The sequence below is a fragment of the Apodemus sylvaticus genome, chromosome 20, assembly GCF_947179515.1.
Source record: "Apodemus sylvaticus chromosome 20, mApoSyl1.1, whole genome shotgun sequence".
Taxonomy (NCBI): Eukaryota; Metazoa; Chordata; class Mammalia; order Rodentia; family Muridae; genus Apodemus; species Apodemus sylvaticus.
This window is the reverse complement of record NC_067491.1, coordinates 17,652,737-17,674,108: the sequence shown is the minus strand read 5'-3', so window position 1 is coordinate 17,674,108 and position 21,372 is coordinate 17,652,737. Positions and strand designations below refer to the sequence as shown.

General features: G+C 35.8%; 1 protein-coding gene across 7 annotated transcripts in view; it reads right to left on the bottom strand.

Moving 5' to 3' along the window:
- Nucleotides 1-21,372, bottom strand: part of Cnot2 (CCR4-NOT transcription complex subunit 2) — a 92,551-nt gene that overhangs the window by 15,795 nt on the left and 55,384 nt on the right. For 5 of the 7 annotated variants that reach the window (XM_052165829.1, XM_052165826.1, XM_052165825.1 and 2 more), the window contains 4 exons: nt 14,418-14,484; nt 4,658-4,805; nt 3,833-4,015; nt 1,615-1,694 (listed from right to left, as the gene is read on the bottom strand). In XM_052165829.1, coding sequence (XP_052021789.1) covers nt 1,615-1,694; nt 3,833-4,015; nt 4,658-4,805; nt 14,418-14,484 — 478 coding nt within the window. Of the gene's footprint in view, nt 1-1,614; nt 1,695-3,832; nt 4,016-4,657; nt 4,806-14,417; nt 14,485-21,372 lie in introns of those variants that run through there. The other 2 variants (XM_052165830.1, XM_052165831.1) reach the window with 2 other exon arrangements.

The window sequence follows — 21,372 nt, the reverse complement described above, 5'->3', positions numbered from 1 at the left end:
CTACAATTTAACCGTATACAATCATTTTTCTTTATGTTTTGCCTTGCTTTAAAAGCATGTATAATTGTGAGGCTGGTTTCCAATTAATTTTGATTTTTCTGAAAATTTTCACAATTAAAAGTATAACTACTATCCTACAAGTAACTCTGTTTATTAAAACAAAAGGACTGTTTTAATACACGAAAGAAGGTGATAATTTAAAATGACAAGTGTAAAGGTAGAAATAAACCATTTCTCACAAGTTATTTTTTTTAAATTTTCATTAAAAATATAATACAGACAAAACAAAAGAAATTAAAATCTTATTTACTATTTTGATTTTTAAGTTAGTATCTCGCAAATTTTGATTAATCGAAATCTTCATCAAGTAAAAATTAACTTTTAATACATACCCTTAGTTCCTTCCAGATCTAACTTAAAATTGTCATGTATTACAATTAGAATATGTTTTAACCAACAATTTATAATTTTCCCAGTATAAAATCTAAGAATTTTAAATTCCTGAAACTTTACAGTAGCATATAAAAACATTATTCAGTTGACATGTGAGAGGCAGCCAGACTTCACATACTAGGTATGAAAAAGTGTACCCTTTAAAGGCAATGAAGTATACAACTTTGTTGTAAGAATTACAAAGTTGACAGGTTTTAAAGTCACACCCAGAAAACTATAATATATAAATGCTTAAAATCTTCCATTGAAAGAAATGGATATACTATTTGAATGCTTAAAGTCTTCCATTTCTTTCAATGGCTTTAATCTTGGCTGGTCCACTTCAGTTTTCAGCAAACCACCAGAACACTCAGAAGCTGTAGCTGCGACAGAGCTCCCTTTGGTCTTCTTCTCCTGTGCCATGCGCATGCTGACCTTACGACCTCTCCTTTCCGCCACCTCATGGACATAGCGCCCAGTGACACTAACTCTGGTCCTGCTGATGCACTCACTGATCATGGCACACCTCTTATTTCTCATCACCAAGCACACAGAGGCAAGGCAAGCCAGCAATACCTACCACACCCTGTTTATTTCCTGCTAAAGCAGCTGCTAAAAGAAACCAACAAACTTTAGTTTTTGCCAAAATTTGAGTTACTTTCCAGGTAGCTCAATCTTATAGATAATACTGGATCAAATTTCATAAGAATTAAATGTGAAATTTTTCATTAAAGATATTTTTAAAAATGCTAAGTGCTTCCTATGATTGACAGATTCTTTTCGATCCAAGTATCTAAAATCAGAATGTCCTACCACCGAACCTAATCTGTACTGTTTTTCCTCAGTGAGAGGGCAAAGGACAGAAAACATTATGAAGAAAAAAAACCAAGATTCCAAGACACAAATATAGTCCAAATTAGTATTTACTCTTTTAGATGTTAGAAAATAATTCTGATGTTACAATACAAAATATTATCTTACAAGGCCAAGCTGGGGGAGGGGGGCATTTAAATGACTCTCTGCTGTTTAGTTAAATACTATCCCTGACAGTTTTTTTTTCTAAACTAAATTCTATTTAAAACAGTAAAGGCCTGCTACTATTCCGAGCCCAGCATGCCGACCTGCTTGTGTTTCAGAACTCTACTGTACTTTCATAGGGTACTAGCTCCAGAGGAAGCTTACCTGTTCCATTAAAAATGTTACTTGATAAGGAGTTATTCATTCCAAATGCCTGATTCCTGTTCATTCCAAATCCAGACATACTGGGTACATAGAAAATAATTTTAGATATACAGTAAGAACACTAACTTTGAGATAAAAAAAAAAAGTATATACTTTGGGTCTCCTCATATAAAACAATAATATGTTTCAAAACCAATACTAATCTGAGAGTAAAATATTTTAATTTAAAAATTTCTCTAAAATTCTTCAATGAACAAGAAAGTATCAAACAATTTAAACAAATTAATTTTAAAAACCAAAAAAGAAACTTATTTATGAATGGTGAAGAACAGAGCTTAAGAGTATCATTGAGTGCTGCCGGTGTGCTACCGCGCTGGATAAGTGCACCTACCTCAACAGTACGCAGGGAGGCTTAAGATTACCCTCCTCAACTCTTGCTTTCGTTCCTGACTTATAAAGCTTGCTTTTCAGTGTAAGTCTTCTCTTTACAACCCGTCTGTCTTTCCCAGCTATTCTCTCCTGTGAGTCTGTCTTATTCATTCTCTGCCCCCTGGTGTTAAGATTTACAAGGTGTTCAATAAATGTTGAATTGATCTAAAGTAAACTGACCAGGTACTTAAAAAAACTGAATTCAGTGTTTGAAAACTCATCATTCATATCTTAAATAGAGCTTAGTTTTCATCTACTAAATAGGAAAAAAGCTCCTTATAGTACTCCAATTTAGAATTAATGCATAACTTGGTTTACAAATAATTATAAACAATTCCTTTTTCTTTTTATACAAACCTAAGCAAAACAATAAAAAGAAACTACATTCAAAAGAAGACCAGATAAAGATGTCAATAAGGATTATTAATGAAGATACTACAAAGAAACTTTGTCATTCTCATAGGTTAGCATGCAAGTGTAGAACAGGGTTAAGCATCTGGAGGTGACAACTGTAACTTCTCTCCCTAATTCAGGAGAACTAGCATTCCAGAGCAAAGTTAGCGTTTCTGTCAACAAACTTTTTTTTCCTATTATACTAGAGCTGCTCGTTGTATAGGTACCTTCAAATACGGATTTAGTGTTCAACTAAAGCCATTTCATAGTAAAGACAATGTATAAGGAGTACACATAAGCACAAGTTAAGAGTTTTATTACAATGACATTTTTATGCAAAGTATTTTTTGAATAATTAAAATGTGAAAAAAATACAGGAAAGTAAAAATTTAAAAATATATATATATATATAAAATGAACAAGAATGCAGAATGATGCAATAAAGCCTGAACAATACAGTTAACTAGACGCTATCAAAAAGAGTTGTAATAACATGTTGCAAATAATTTCTTAAAAGCTTAGATAACATTACAGAAAATTGTAGAGCCTACATAACATAACTGGAGTCTGTGGGTAAAGGCTGAGCAGGAAGTCCGCCAAGCACCCATTTTAGTGCTGACTGACAAGAAGACGTGAGGTGGACAGGACAGCAACAACTACGTGAAGGGCCTTTCTTTCACTACATAGTTTCCATGGAAACTAAGAATAAACATACATGACATGTGGCTCAAACTTACATTGCTTTGCAAGAAAGCTTTACATTTTAGATATAACCCTCATGTTACCCACACAGCTTCAACATACTAACAAATAAATCCCTGTTCTTATTCGTACTGTACAAAATGGAAAGAAAAACACCAGCTTATTTTTTTGTCTTGAATCTTTAGACATAAACTTTAAAAGAACAGTGTTTTGAAGTAGTCCACATGACTGTAAAGTATTTCTGCAGTAGGCACCCACAGCCTTCAGCTCTGCGGGCGTCTGGACACTGCATAACTAAAGCATGGCAGCCATGACCCAGCATGCTTTCCTGCAGTCACAGGCAGAAACCCACAACTCTCAGCACACACTGGACAGCTTTACTTAATAATAATAATAGGATAAATCAATAAAAATGTGTCTGGTGACAACCCAAGAACATTTCCTTTCTAATATCACATCAACAAAAGGATTTAGCATGTTATGTAAAATAAAACCATCTTTTTTCTAAGAGAATATGTTCTGAGTCTGCGGAGGGTAAAGAATTATGATAGGTAACAACTTTGTTCACAAATATACAATTAGAACACAGCTATGAAACAGAAGCCACGACTCAAAAACAAAGAATTGCACATGAAAAGGCAAACCTGAGGATAGCCCAAAAGACAATTATATGCAGTATCAATAAACATCTTACCTGTTCACAGTAAAAGGCTGTCGAGAAGGCTGTTGCTTTGGCATACATATTATGCTTGGCGAGCTTCTGTTGGGGCTACCTAACCCTGAACTGCTCATGCTATTTGTCCTGCTAGGAATTCCAATGCCCTGACCAACCTGGGAGTGGTTCATCATATTCCTAGGATTCATAGGCAAAATACCCCTGAAAAAGAAGTCCATTATACTAAATAAGCTCTCTACAATCACTCATTAAAATTCTCTATAATCAATCAATTGCTCTAACCCCTACAATTTCAAATATACATTCCGGCTGTATTCCTAACTGTATAGTGGAACTAAAAGAGGTGCCATCATAACAGAGAACTATTGGGACAACTATGATATAAATTATAAATGTTTTCCATATATACATATATATATTTAGAATAATTTCATTCAAAGTTCAAATTATTCTGTCCTCTTGATATTAATAATATACATAATCTATGTTACTGTTTTCTTTTACTGTACCTAAACAACAGATGTGTGGTGAAGGAGCAAGCAGGGAATAGTTATCTAGGAGTCATTTTAAATTGAACATCTTTAGGGAAAAGGTATATACAGCTTTTTGTAAAAGCTCCCCAGGAGGCAATTAAACCTTGATCCATTCAGATGACAACTAGCTTAGCTTCAAAATCAAAATGCTATCACTTTGCAATGAAATCAGATGAGCATTAGGTACTGTTTTCTGAGTGCAAGGCACTGAACCAGAAAACCAAGTAGTTAATGACCATACTAAAAAATTAAAAGCTTGCTTACTCTACAAAAATACATTCTGAAAATATTCTGGTCCATTAATAAATACCTGCTTGGAGATGGAGGCGTGTGAAGTGACATTGTTGGTACCCCTGTTGTTGGCGTGACGTGGCTCGGTAACTGAGTGCCTTGTGATAAGCTGCGATTTAACTGAGGGGTATTGTTGCTCATCCCCCTCATTGGAAGGCCTAGTGCACCTAATAAGAAAATTCAGAAGAAGGAAATTCATTGCCATCAGGAATGAAATTGGTATCCATCTTCTGGAGTTGGCAATTTAAAACATTTTAAAATGACCTAACATTCAACTCACTGCAAATGGACTCTAATTTTAAACAAAAATTTTAGTCTGAAATTTAATATTTTGATTATGTTGTATTTTCATATTTCTATTTTACAATAAATTATGTAAATAATTATAACAAATAAAATGTTACATAATACAAATGGATCTTGTTCTCAAATTCATTAAGGGCATATTTGTGAAACTAGCACATGCAAATATGCCATTAAGAAATTCTGCAATATTGTGTTTTAATTTATAATTAATGTACATAAAAGACAATCACTCCCACTTTGTCATAGTATCTTTAATATTATATTGTCCTTTGTAAAAGCATTTTAGAGAAATTTATTAATACATATTTTATAACATTACAAGTTTTACAAACCCAACATATAATATTTAGCAACTGTTAAAAAGAAAACCCTAATCTGATATAGGTATAATTTAAAAAACTGGTATGATTTTAAAATATTTTAAAATATAATGACCCTACATTTTTCAAGCACATCTGGGGCCAAATAGAAGAATAGATATGTTTATAGGTATGCTTTTTAAGACTATTGTGTTTTGCCATTCAGGTATAAAATTCAAAAATATTAATCAAAGTGGACAAACTTGTGTTTTAGATGTTTGACATGCCCACTATTTTCAGATGGAATGAAATGTGAATTGTTTGGAAATTCAGAATGGAGAGCTAACAGTCTGTTTCCTTCCTTTTTCTCTCACAGCGTCACAGCATTGTTTAGGTTGCCGCCCTGTCTATGAACGCCTCCTTCCCTCATCTTTCTGAGCCACGTGTTTTAGTGCTTTGTTTTCAGGGTGCTAACTATTTGATACACTAGTCAATCAAACTTATTTTAGAAGTTAAATTAAAGAAAAAAAGACATAACTCATCAGAAAATAATGACTTTAGTGCTGGGGATGTAAGATATTTTTCCTTCTGGTTTCAGTTTTGGCTCTAAGCATTTCAAATACCTGAAGAGCTGGAGTCTATGCCTTTCACAGAAATAGAATCCTACACATACTGCACTTTCTCTCAGTCTATGCCTTATATACAGTACTTTGGCCAAACATCTGTAAAATATGTCTTTTGGGATCACAAAGAGCTCAGAGACTGCACTGAGAGCTAGCTGAAATCTATCAGCCTCGCAGTTTAAGGTACCTAGAAGGGACTGGCCTAGCATACATACAGTCTTGTCACTATTTTATTTGTGTCTATACAGAGTACTACCTACTACCATTTTCTCTAAATCTGGGACAAAAATAAAGAAGAGTTTAAAATCCAGCCTTTGCCCTCCCTCAATCATACAGTTTTCCTAGAGGTGCTGTGGGTGCCTTCCATAAGAAACCCATCAAAATGGTAATTTTCCTAACACATTTCCTAGGGGCCCAGTATGTGGCAAATATCATAAAAGCTGCTAGGGAAAATAGCAGTAAAACCAAAAAGGCTCCTAACCTCAGGTGCTTAATTATCTCTACTTCTACACAGTGTCTTAAAGTCAGCTCTAGATGAAAACTTCCAACAGGCTTGTATTTGCCAGTTACTCATCGCCAAAGTTACACACATTCAGATGTTAAAGATCCCCTACTCTGTCTACATTTTACAGATAAGAAATCTGATCCTCAGATAAGTTAACTGACTTCTCCCGGGGCAACACAAAGAACTAGGGCTAGAATTTGGAGCTCTTAAACTCCTCGTGTTCTCGAGGGCAGAACAGGGATGCCCACAGCACTGTGAGTGCCTAAGACCTTTCATCACCTCCCTCCAGCCTTTTGGATGTGGCTATGCGGTGGGCTGCCCCACCCCCTCTCTCCCACCATCCTCTCTTTACTGTCTGCCCAGTCTCTCTTCAGTTTCACCCTTTTCTTCCTTTTACTTTCATCACTCGCTCTAAGTCATAACTTCAAATTTCACTTTTTGTCCTGTTAAAAAAATTAGGCCCACAAAAAATGAGTTTGTTTTTTTTATCCACAGTAACTTCCCCTCTGGGTAGTTTTCCATGTGTAAGAAAAATGTCTAATTTTAGAACTACTTTAAATATTGTACATAATTTGAATACTGGTGAACATTCTGGCCAAGAAAACAACAATGGATAATATGTTTTATTCAATTAAAGACTGGACAGTTCTAACTAATTTATATTAATACGTGGGGGAAGAGGACAATATGAAGTAAAGAATGTTTGAATTTCAGCCTCCAGATTCATCTTGGTTAAACAGAGAATAAATTTAACACATTTATTTCATTTTGTTGAAATATTCATGAATGATGAAAAGAAAATACATATTACAAACTGTATCACCAATTCTTAAATATTTAATAGGATTAGCTGAAATTTGACTTATAAATTGAAGCTCTTTAAAATAGAGTAACACTGAATAAAAGTACACAGAGATTTAGAAGACAAAATGTACTAACCTATTACCCTGGAGCTACTGGAGTCAAACTATGACTAACTGGATAGGTTTCGGGGGGATTTAATCTTCTAATTATAAATAATAACAGAACATCATCTCTAAAACATCAGGACAAGAACAGCACATACGTGCTACAAAAAGAAACCCTTCAATGACTGTTGGTGGCGTATGTGAACAACAAAGGTAAGAGACACATCTATGTATGGGAGCTTTTTCTGTGAGCATCTGCGGGAACTCAGTGACACTCAAGGACCGCCTAACCAAAATTATCTCTGCCTTTTTTCCCTAAACAATTTTTATAAGGAAGACATTTATTTTTTTTATCCCAATTTTTACACATAAGGAATGAAAATACAAAAATGATTTAAAAGGGCATAGTTCTGAATCAACTTCTTTAAGGAAGACCAATGCAGTGTGTTTGGAACCGATGCCTACCACATGTGACACGATGCTGAACAATGAATTAAAGTCTTCATGGACCTTTTTTTCAGAAATCCTAAAAAAATTGATTTCAGCATTCTACAGGGTTGGTGGCAGGCCCAGTGGGTAAAGGTGTCCCCAGGCCTGACCCACTGACCCAAATTCTATCTCTAGAATCCAAGTGGTACAAAGAAACTGCCTTTTACAAGCTGTCTTCCATGTGCCCTAACACAAGAATGTACACACACTAAGTTTTCATAATTGATGAAAAATATAAGTATGCCATGATTTTTTGCTAAGAGAGCAGCAGCTTCACACCAGTATCTTAAATACTTATAGCAAGTTGTACCATCTACAGAAGTCCTTTCTAAAGATAAAAAGCATTAACAAAAGGGGAGAGTTCAGTTACAGCACCAAATGCCTGAAACCTGGCAGCTGTATGGGGCCTTTCTTTCCATTATACCAAAGATCTAGACTTCTGTAGAAATTCACTGTCGTGCCCAAACTAACAAAAGACATAGTCTGAAGTAGTGCTTGATCTGTCCATGACTTTACCTACAACTTCTCCTGTACTAAGTTTCCAGGTAAAACCATTTTATTCTGGTATTTCTGTCACAGAATCCAAAGAATTTAGAGCAAAATAACAAACTTCTGAGATCCACCAAATTATAAACTAAGAGGTAAAACAAGCCATTAACCTCAACACGACAGTAGAAAAACTGGAGAAACCTCTCAGGGTGCTCCAGTTCTCAGAGAGGATGACCTAAGTTTGGTTCTCAGCAGCCACAATCAGGAGGTCACAACCACCTCTAACTCCATCTTCAACAGATGTTACATCCTCTGGCTCTGCAGGCTACACATATGAACTTACAGACACATAAACATATACATAAAAAACAAAACAGGGCTTCTGAAAACCAGATCACATGCAACAAAGCAGGAAGCCACAAATCCAGTTTCTGTTCTAGCTTCAAAGTACTTTCACAATTAACATTACTTGCCACTTTTTTAGAGTAAGTTGCTAACTTTTGCTTCTTTACAAACTGTAACTTACTCTGAGTTTGGGGAATTCATGGGTAGTAGAAGCTTTACCCTATGCCACTGATTCTCAACCTTCCTAAGACCCTTTATGACCCTTTAACACAGTTCTTCAGATCCCCAACCATAAAATTGTTTTCGTTTCTACTTCATAACTGTAATTTTGCTACTGTTATGAATCATAATGTAAATATCTGGATGTCTGATATGTGACTCCTGTGAAAGGTCATTCACCCATAAGGAGTTGTGACCCAAGGTTGAGAACTACTGCCCCTAAACAATCCCAGTGTTTTTAAAGGTACAACCAGGGTTTGGGGATATTATTAAGTACAGCCACAACTTAAGTCTTTACAACTCTGTCAGGACCCCCAAGAAAAAAGTTCTTCTAACCTTAATTAACATTTCCCTGCTCAGATACTCTATGTATGATTAATAATCCTCTTTCATTCCTCCCTCATCCCAAATCTGTCCCTGGACCTTCACTATTTACCATTCCCTAAGAATGCCTTCCCTTCTCTGGTACAACAGGAATCAAGATTATGAAGTATATACATAGATCCAAGGGGTGAGTAAGACCCTGTGTTTGGGGGCATGCACAATACTTCATAGGCTTGGGACTAGAAACGGTCTCCTGGAGACTATATAAATACAATAATGACCACGACTTAAGTCGGGAGATGAATGGTAGTGGTAATGCTGCAAAATCAGGTGGCTAGAGCCGGCATGACAGGACAAGCTGTATGAGAATGCAGACAGATGACAAGGTAAATGGTGCTGCTGCCTACAGTCCCTGATGCTCAGGGGGCCTAGGAAACAAGGGGAAGAAAAATGAAAGGGGATCGATTACAGACCTAAAGGAGCACGTGCCTTACCTAAACTAAGGATACATCAGATGGGAAAGATGGATAAAGCAAACTGGTTTTAAAATTCAAAACTAGAAACAAGAAGCTGTTGTGAACCAGAGAACACCAGAAACAAGTAGCTCTGCAGGACCAATTCTCATGGCGCAGTACCACACATTTCCACAAGTAAACTTTGTTTACTTTCCCAACCTAAAGGTCCACTATAGATTATTAGCACCCAGTCACATAATGATACAGGTCTCAAATCTTATAAATATGGTATTTTTTTCCAAACACTATATAATAAACTGTATAGACTGTATTCCAAACTGTCCCAAATCTGACCCCTTCGCAGTCACTAGTCCAATTCCCATGCTCCTGCCTGACTCACTCCTTCCCCATTCAGCTCACTTTCTGCAAAGCAGAGTGAGAGTTACAAAGGAGGTGGCATCATAAAAACCTTTGCAAACTAAATAGTAACTAGAACTTAGTCAAGTTACTACTTTCTTTTACATTTATGTATTTCCTTTGTATGTATGCAGAGGCCAAAGGACAACTGGTAGAGCTCAGGGCATCAGGCTGGCACCAGCTGCCTTTACAAGAGCTAGCACACAGGCTGATTCTTCTTTTATTTTATTATGTGTACAAATGTTTTGCCCATTCATGCCTGTTTACATGTGTTTATGGTTCCTAAGGAGAAAAATGTCAGATCCTTTGGAACCATAGTCACTGATGGGTGCAGGGAACAGACCCTGGAGGGGCCTCTGGAAGAGCAGCCAGGTGATCCTAACATGAGCCATCTCTGTAGCCCAGTCTGAATGCTCACAAGGCTTCCTACTCTGAGATATGATAAGCTTGTTCCCTAATGTCCCCTCATTCAGTACACGGACCTGCTGATGCTCCCCTGTCAGTATGTGACTTACTAGAGCTCCTTAGCTGTCCTGTACTCAAAGGCTCCTTCAAGGCCATTCATTCCAGGAACTCAGGCTTCCTGATGATTCGTGTAAAGTATGTACTCCTCACACATATCATGAGCTTGACTAATAATTCTGTCCTACTCATTACAAGAACTGCAGTAGTTCCTCAGTTGTGCACTGTGATTAACAGGAACTTTGTTACTTGTTATACTGTTGATTAGGTTTTGGCACAGAACCTTATTGGGGCAGCACTCATCAATACATATGTCACAGAGTCTTCAGGAGACAGTGCTCAGCAGCTTCTTGGCACCTGTAGATTCAACACTATCACTAGCGTGCTCTTGGGTTTCAAAACCTGTGTTCTTAGCTCATATTCTGATCACCATTCTTACAAAGGACTTAATTCTGGCTCTATCACTTGCCATCTACAAGACCTTACAAGTTCTTTAACCTCGCATGGAGCTGTGAAGATTAACACAGAGTAAATACTGGAACACCAGCTCCCCCCCCTCATTTTTAATGTGTGTATGGCAGTTGAAAGACCCAACAAACGATCTTAATGGCAAAGAAAAATAAGGTAGTTTAATTAACTGAGTCTCCACAGAAAAACAGACATTTTATGGGGGAAAACTTGATGATACAACTTTCATCTTTAATCCATATTAAAGATTATACTTTACTATTAGCTGAAACCATATGACAACCAGAAAGTTCCCCATTCCCTCAACTGTTTCATCACTAAACTAAGGGCATATACCAATAATATATGTGAGAAGCTCATGTTTCTCATTATTATTACAGCAAATATCTACTAAGTACTTTTCATAGACAAAGTTCTAATGAGACAAAGACAATCAAGACACACAATAAGAAATAGCAGTGTGTTTACTATATAGTATGCTCCCAGTATCAAGGAAAATGGTCCCATCCACATATCTATCTCTAGTGTCTAGGATGGTATGACATATGCAGTAGGCACACAACAAGCATATAAAACTTAATTCCTAAAGCAACTGGAAGCTACTTTCCCTATGCTTCACACTGTCCGGATCATCACTTTTAAACTGTCTCAATTATGCTCTTACTCTAAAAAGTCTATTGCGATCTCAGATGAGTAGCAGTTAGAATTATGCCACCACTCACCAAGTCAGGACTCTAAATCCTAGGAAGACTTACTTCTATTCTCAAGTAGCCTGGGACCTTTCCGAATCCAGACACAAATGTCTATGGCCCATCAGGACAACTAGTTAACTGTCTACACACTAGGAGACACTAAATAAAGTTTTCCTTTTCCCACTTCCAAGGTTGTAAATACTTAGCTGAGTAATGAAAGATTACTCCAACTATACAACTCCTTCATTCCAATGCAATGAAGATCTAGGAGAAAAGGATTCCTGGTTCTTGGTCTACTTCAATCCAGTAAGTTTGGGGCCCAGGAACATGCAAGGCTGTAAGACTCACTCAGATCTTATCAACACCCTTAGAAAACGGTATGCAACTTGAATACAATGTGCTGCCTGGCTCTTATCAACTGCTGAGCAGTCTCCACACAAGCCCTTAGGTAAGGTCTCATGTTTACAATTGTGACTGAATTATATTATATTACTCTTGGGCCTGAAATCATACAATCCTCTAATTCAGTATTTTCTGGATATCTTATATGCTTGCTACATAATTACTTCTACCCCCAATCTGGCAAAATGTAGGTTCAAGCACTCATGTATCCATTCCAAGATGTTCTCCCACCCCGCTGTCTAATTTCATTAAATTTTAGTTCTGGGAAAGATAGCTCTCTTTATGTCCTCTATTCTTAACTTTTAAAAAAAATCAAGAATAGCCAAAAAGTTGGGAGTAGAGAGTTAAGTGTTAAAGTGCTTTGCCTAGCATGTGCAAGGCCTCGGCTCAGTATACAGCAGCCAAACATAAAAACAAGTCCCGCCAATCCTAACATGCTGAAGGCACAGGCAGGAGGATCTGAGTTACTGACTAGAATGTCTATATTAAGACTCTGTTGCAAAAAACACAAAGACAAACAAAAAACAACAATAACAAAAAAAACACTGATGGATAGTACATTTGAATAGCATATATCACTAATGAATTTGTAAAATATAGAGTTAAAGGTAGCACTCAGTAGAACTGAGGTGAGAAAAGTTCTTTTAAGTTCTGCTAATCTCCTGTGTGATTATAATAAGTTGCCTTAAGAATAACATCTCCAATCTAATCCTTTGTTAATTCTTTCTATCCCTCACTAAAGTTAGCACCTCACATTTTAGCATACAAGTGAAATGGTGACCCCTTCTAAGTCTCAACAACAACAAAACCTTTATTATACATGGCTTCTTGTAAAACTAGGTAGTATCTTTAAGATATTTTTTCGAAGAAAAATAATCTGCTCACTCCTCAATCTCTGTATGCCCTTCAAGCCAAGCAAACTAAAATGAGATGTCAGTCAATGTCTGCCACACCAAGGACACTGCTACCTTCCAAACCCAATCCATCCCCCAAAGCACTACCATATCTGCAGCTTAAAAAAACTTCAAGGCCTAGACAGCTGGTTACAATTACTATTACAAAACAACTTCATTTTTTCAGATATATGTTTTATCCATTTTCTATCTTCATTCTACTAAGATAAACTGTGGACTTTAAAAAGAAAATGGGCTAATGCAGATGTTGAAACAGAAGAGAGCTTTAAACAACTGAGTATTTGTATAAGAAGGCTTCCCCAAAGGGGTAAAAGTCACACCATATATAAGATAACAAGAACATAATATAAGGCTTTAATGTTGGCTTAACAGGCAGAAAAAAAAATTGTAGATAAATAAGGAACTCCACTTTTAATAAAAAAGCCTTTAAAATATGTTCTTGCTTAAATATGAAATTAATATGAATTCATTTTAATATTACTAACTCTGTATTACAAAACTATCTCATATCAAAGAGGAATAAAAGACAAGGGGAAAATAAAAATGAAAACAATGCTTTTTTATACAAAATAAGGATCCCCCTTCCCCCTACTGCCCAAACCTTAAAATCAATGCGCAGGGTAAAGTAATAGGACACACTTTTCTGGCACTTAGCAAAAACCTGCTTCTCTTCACACAAGGCAAGTTCCAAACTAAACTAATTTTTACTTGAAACTGATGAAGTAGCTAGATACTATCCTCCCACTGTTTGATGGTAAATTAAACACTTTATCCCAGCCTCCATTAACAACAGTAATGAGAAATCAGCAGACTGTTTTACACTAAAAAAGATGATAAAATCGTATTAATATGTAACATTTTGGTAATTTAATTTAAAAAAATAAAAAAATTATAATTTAATTTTATAAAATTTTATGTGATAGCTAACATTTATTGAGCACTTACTATGCGCTAGGCACTGTGCTAAGCGCTTTTAAAGTATAATGCTTTATAAAACAAAATCTTACATAAAGAAAAAACTGAACTATGAGTAAAAATTTAGGTGTTATAACCAGAAAGAACCAAAGCAAAATAAATAAATATTTTTCTACCACATGAAAGCTATTTCACAAAACTATTGCTAAATAATGGGCTTACAGTAATAGGTAAAATTCTAAACCAACCAAAAATCTACTTCTTCCTATTAAAAGCACAAGAATGGCTACTTTTAATTGTTTAGCAAATTTCTGAGAAACTGCGAAAGAATGTATGTCAAAATAAATTGGAACATATGCTATATTCAAGAAATACTGCATTGAGAATTAGTAAGTCCCAATAAAATGAGGTTTACTACACAAGTAAAATATAATTTTGAAAATTAACTATCTTTTGTTAAGCCCTTCTGTAAACCCACAAAGGTAGAAATTGATTCTTCTTTTTTCCTTAAAGATAAAGTATCCCAGAATAAGTACAAAATTCTTACTTTGTTGCCCGTATAAACTTGCCCCAAACTGAGACAGCTGACCTGACGTAGATGGTGATGCCAGCATCTAGGAACAAATTAATGATATTAGAGCATAAAGAAAGACAGAATATTGTAGTTACATCTTACAAGTCTATACTTCATACCATAAACATAAGACCAAACCCAAGTCCTCGTTCATCAAACATAAGCATTTCTTACAAAGACTACCACAACCAGATGAAACCAAATTGTTTAAATAGAAATTATTAATACTATGAGGGTTTTTAAGTTATACTAAAGTAAAACAACACTATTACTTCACTTAAAAAAGAAAAGTGAGGCTACTAAAAAAAAATACAAAGCTAAACTCTCAAAGTTAGCTTAATTTATGCATGACATTGATTTTAGTCTACACATTTAAACAAATTCTAAATTTAGCCTATTATCAAAATAAAAGTTTGTACTTTGTAAAAATATTTGTTGAGTTTTATATTCACACAGCTATGTACGTCAAGAAAAACCACCAGAAAGAAAAGCAAACTAAGTAAAAACACAACTTAAGCCCCACGGGGTTGGGGATTTACGGGGTTTCTTAGTCAGTGACACTGACTCCATGGCAGTCTCTGTACGATGATGCCTTTCAATGTACAAGAACTTGCTCTCCTGGAAGAATAGCAATTCTTTCATGGTATGGTACGTTCACAAAAAAGGCTGCTTCTTTTTGTCTTTCTTTATAGACAGGGACGCAGGAGTGCCGTTTATAAACCGTAATTTACGCTGAGCGCACGAGGACATGTCAGCAGTGCTTCACTATTCCATCTCACACAACCATCAAAACATTTTTATTACGCAAAACATAGGCCATGACATCAAGAAGTTTATTATCTAGTGGGGAAAGAGGAAATATGCATTATACTGCAAGTGCCACAGCAGAAGTGCAGCCTCACCAGGAAAGACCACTCTGCCCAGAGATGAAGGGATCGGTCAGTTTCTGTAGGGGTAACACTTGTTAGAGGCCAACACTACACAGCTAATTGTTACATTACTGTCATAATCAAAGCACATGGTAAGAAATAGTGGTGACTAGACAACAGTTGATTAGGAGAGGAAAGGAAGCTCAGTCCTATTGAAGAATATAAAAATGAGTAATAAAAGAATATTAGGGAAAAGATTCCAAAAGGTCTTCTTTAAAGTCAAACAAAAATTCCTTCTTACATCCACTTTGTGTATCCTAGACAATTATAGTAATACTCAAACTACATAATCTTTAATCAATCAAACAGGTTAAAACATGATCAAATTCCTCTGTTTGGGCAATAGTCACAACTGTTACCATATTAACTATAAATATTTTATACACATATTAATCAATGATGTACTATTTTTTAATAACCCTGTGGATGGTGACAATAGTTATGAATCATGAGTTTGTTATCATGACTAGCTATAAAACAAAGAGGTGGTGCTTTCAGAGGTTTCACATATAAGACATTGGCCAATATGAACATGTAACTTACTTTGAATAGAAATCTTCAAGTGGACATCTTATAATGTATACTTACTGAATACTTAAAGCCAAGGAACACACCTTAGTGTACTTTCTCATGTGTGCTGAAGCCTGAACTCTGGGGAACTGAGAAGAGCAGGTATCAAGGAGAGGGCACTCTGGAGTGGACCCTCAGCACTGCGTGACAGTAAACACCACCTCCTACACCACCGCTACACATTAAGCAGTGCTTCTCACGACCATAACAGCTTAATGAAAACTACAAATGAATCCTGGCAAAATATCAACTATTAAAAGACCTTAAAAAGTTATGTATTGAAATGGTAAGGTAATCATAAAAACAATTTCTTAGAAGAACATAAAATCTTAAACCAAGAAAGCCATTACAGTATACAATGCAGTGTAAGTAGACAACCCAGCTTTACTGTCTCAAAAATGCTAAATGGTGGGAAAAGATTAGGTGCTACATTATCTACAGAATGATGAAACTATCAAGTAGACTATCATATTCCCAGTTTAAAATTATACTATGCAATGTCTACATCTCTCAAGAACTATATTCTGCAGTGAAACAATACGACAAAAACTTAAAGAAGCAGCTGAAATAATGTGGCCCTGGTTATTTATTTTCCCAAGGTGTTAGGCGGCTGGCTCCTTTTCCTTTCCTGACTCTCCCCACAGCATGTATCAGCACGTCAGACTATAGCTTTGGCTGTTGTGTTTCTGAGACAGGACGCCACCGTGCAAGGCAGCCTGACCTACAACACATGGTCCTCTTTCATCCATCTCCCACCGTGGTGGCTTCAGAACTCTGGCTGAAAATTCTTAACTTACAAAATACTGAACACAGTATGTTGATGGAATTAAAATTTTAAAATAAAACTTCTCTAACAAATATTTAAAAAATTCAAAATTCAAAAATTTAGAATTAAAATATATCCTTTAAAGTCTGGTCTAATTTCCTTAAAGGGATGGTGAGAGTTCCTCTGCTTATTTTATTTCAAGAAGAAATTATTAGCTTTTGACTGTATCTTATCTACACACACAAAAAATGAGACCAAGAAAGTATATTTATGTATATGTGCACAAACACACACAAACATACAAGCATAAAAATCTAAAATAAAAAATTTAAGTTCAAAAGCAATGGTTTTAAAAAAGTGAAACCAAGTAAATCTAATAAAGAGAAGAACAAGGAGGAGGTACTACACTAAAATAAACAAGAGGAAGGGAAGGGGACAGCAGAAGACACAAAAATAAAATGGTCAGTAAGTTACAAAAGCTGACAATTTTTAATCAGATACAGTAAAGTAAGTGTTTTCATCAATAACTGTTTAAAATGGTAAAGTAATGAATTCCTCAGTAACAGACAACTAAGATTAAATTGTTCTTACTGAAAGGAAAAAAGGATGCCAGTGGAAGTTTCTATATATGATGCTGCCTTGAGTTCCTTCACGGTTAGTGGCTAAAGTATGAATTTATCAAAAGACATAGGATTTAGGTCTAGTAATCAAAAGAGTCTTCAATATGCACTCATCTGTAACAAGGACACTTCCACACAATCACTCAAATTATCTCTCAAAATACTGTTTTCCAATTTACAACATACTTTCAAAACCACACAGACACAGACAGACAGACAGAGACAGACACACATACACATACACACACACAGAGAGAGAGAGAGAGAGAGAGAGAGAGAGAGAGAGAACTTTGCCATTATAGATTAACCATCTTTCAGTAATTCAAACCTCCAAATCCAAGTATTCTCCCCAACAGAAACCCAAAATTCGAAAAACTGAAAAAAATTTTATCACAGTCATGGTGTGTTTAAAGTTTTAGAACTGGGCATTTGTGGATTTAGTATTTCTTGTCTTGTTTTGAATTAAGAAATTCTTAATACAATCCAAATGGATCAAGGACCTCCACATAAAGCCAGACACTCTGAAGCTAATAGAAAAGAAACTGGGGAAGACCCTTGAGGCCATCGGTACAGGGAGAAAGTTTATGAACAGAACACCAACAGCATATGCTCTAAGATCAAGAATTGACAAATGGGACCTCATAAAATTACAAAGTTTCTGTAAGGCAAAGGACACCATCAAGAAGACAAATCGGCAACCAACAAATTGGGAAAAGATCTTCACCAATCCTACATCAGATAGAGGGCTAATATCCAATATATATAAAGAACTCAAGAAGTTAGACTCCAGAAAACCAAACAACCCTATTAAAAAATGGGGTACAGAGTTAAACAAAGAATTCTCACCTGAAGAACTTCGGATGGCGGAGAAGCATCTTAAAAAATGCTCAACTTCATTAGTCATTAGGGAAATGCAAATCAAAACAACCCTGAGATTTCACCTTACACCAGTCAGAATGGCTAAGATTAAAAATTCAGGAGACAGCAGGTGTTGGAGAGGGTGTGGAGAAAGAGGAACACTCCTCCACTGCTGGTGGGGTTGCAAATTGGTACAACCACTCTGGAAATCAGTCTGGCGGTTCCTCTGAAAACTGGGCACCTCACTTCCAGAAGATCCTGCTATACCACTCCTGGGCATATACCCAGAGGATTTCCCACCATGTAATAAGGATACATGCTCTACTATGTTCATAGCAGCCCTATTTATAATTGCCAGATGCTGGAAAGAACCCAGGTATCCCTCAACAGAAGAGTGGATGCAAAAAATGTGGTATATCTACACAAAGGAGTACTATTCAGCCATTAGAAACAATGAATTCATGAAATTCTTAGGCAAATGGATGGAGCTAGAGAACATCATACTAAGTGAGGTAACCCAGACTCAAAAGGTGAATCATGGTATGCACTCACTAATAAGTGGATATTAACCTAGAAAACTGGAATACCCAAAACATAACCCACACATCAAATGAGGTACAAGAAGAAAGGAGGAGTGGCCCCTTGTTCTGGAAAGACTCAGTGAAGCAGTATTCGGCAAAACCAGAACGGGGAAGTGGGAAGGGGTGGGTGGGAGGACAGGGGAAGAGAAAGGGGCTTATGGGACTTTCGGGGAGTGGGGGGCTAGAAAAGGGGAAATCATTTGAAATGTAAATAAAAAATTATATTAAATAAAAAAAAAAGAAATTCTTAATACTAATTGATAATTAAACATTTTACAGCAGTGGTGGCTCATGCCTTTAATCCCAGCACTTGGGAGGCAGAGGCAGGAGTATCTCTGAGTTCAAGGCCAGCCTGGTCTACAGAGTGAGTTCCAGGACAGCCTGGGCTACACAGAGAAACACTGTCTCGAAAAACCAAAAAAAATCCCCAAAAAAACCAAAAAAACAAAAAAAAACCCCAAAAAAACAAAATTAAAAAACAAAACAAACAAACAAACAAAAAAAAAAAAACCCAACAACCCAAAAAATAAAATTGACAAAAACCATGTATGGTAGGAAAAAAAAAATTTTACAACTATTTTTCTAGATAGTGAAACTGGATGCTTCACAGATCTATCGTTTTCTTTCCATTTTAACTTCAAAATACTGTTTGAAGATGATGGAATTGCTAATAAATTCTAGAAACGACTGGACCTTTAATTCTGTTATTCTTACACAGTGCATCCGAAGCTAGCCTGAGGCACATAATGACCCTTGTCTTTTAAAACAAGCAAACAAAAACAAAAAGCCCTGACATACACACCCAGACCATATTCTCTATTAACGTTTATAAGATGATCTTAAAGATTTTTAACATTCCATCTTCTAATAATTTTCAACAGTATCTATTCCCGTTCTCTTCAATGAAAGCAATGTATTATTTACTAACTACTATAGAGTCTAAAAGCATGCATCTAACTATATAGACATAAATCCTTTCCCCTGATTAGCTTAAATTCTAGTGGATTAAATAATAACCAGGTATTTTAGGCAGTGATAAATGATGTGCATTTATCCTTAATAAAGTTGCTTAAAATTTCAGCTTTATAATTTATTTTATGTGCATGTGTGTACCCCACAGCTCCCAAATGGAGGTCTGGGGACAATTTGCCGGGAAGTATTTCTCCCTGTCTATCATGTGGGTACAAACTCAGGTGATCAAGGCCCTTGGCAGCAGTCACTTTAACCAGCTAAATCATTTCCATGATCCAAATGCTATAGAGTTTTGAAATCCAGAGACTTTAGAAGACAATGGGAATGATGCTGATAGTGTAAAAGTTTTTATGAAATAACGATCAAAGGGAAGCCTTCTCAGGTAATAAATATAGCTAAATACAAAACTCAATGTGAAAGGGACACAACCACAGAAGGTTCTGGGAGTGAGAGTGGAGGGTGCCAAATGGGAGGGAGAGGAAGGAAGAAGAAATGATCAGAGATTCAAACTCCTTTATGTAGTTAATACTAACCATGAGAGAGACAGTCACAAGAGATATCTTTACTTTATACTAGGTTGTAACAAACTACTCTTACTGGCATGGGAATCAGTATTATTATCTGTAAAGGCTGTAGGCTAATGTGCTCTGAAGGCTAGGTGTGAGTTCATAATGGTTGGATTAAGTATACAGCAAACTCTTACTTATTGCTATTATAATACCACATGTGGTTTTATCATTCTATTGGAAATCACATATATCTTATAGGTCGTGCTTAAAAATCAAAGGTCTGGAAAGAGGACATTCAAAAGAACTAGTTAGTAATTTAACCAGCAAAGAGTTAAAAAGATACTTTTAAAGTTATGCAGATGGGGAGATTATATTTGTGCTCTATGACTAGAATAAGTATAAAAATTTGCATTTAATTAATGATTTCAGAGAAGGTATAGTTTATCTGCCTCTCAAGTGCAGACACCATAGAGGCTTAAAGAATTCTACTTAGAGATAATTCAAAGTCATATTATTTTCTCCAACCCTCTCCCCTCCAAAGGCTTGATCAAGATAGACTAAACAGACATCAACACTCAAGCACTAGCCAGCTTTCTTGTAGTATAAATTATTATTAAAAATTATGTTTTCATTTGTTGCTATGTTCTCATTAAATTTTTATATCTGAAAACTTTCCAGAAATCTTGACACAAAATAGCTATTATTTGCAAGGATATACATAATTACCTGAAAATCCAGGGAATCAAGTGTAATAATACTAATAATCATATTAAGAACACCTGAAGAACATATTATTTTTCTTTAAATGTGTAACTATCCACTCAATCCTTTACACTACCGCCAGCTAGTTATACACTACGTCCCTATGTTCCAGATGAGGTACATACACACAAACTGCTTAATCTGCCCTAGGACATAGCTCATAAATCATGCGCCTGAAATGTAAACTCATATTAGAAACCTTATATTAGGGTTTCTAATATTCAGTCACCAAAGCAATTAAAAGCACTTTGCAGAAAGTACGTGATTATATATAAATCCACACTATGTATAGCAGCAAAGAGCAATCCGATACTGCATGAAAACGTCAGTGAGAAGGCCTTCCTTGACGTCAGTCAGGATG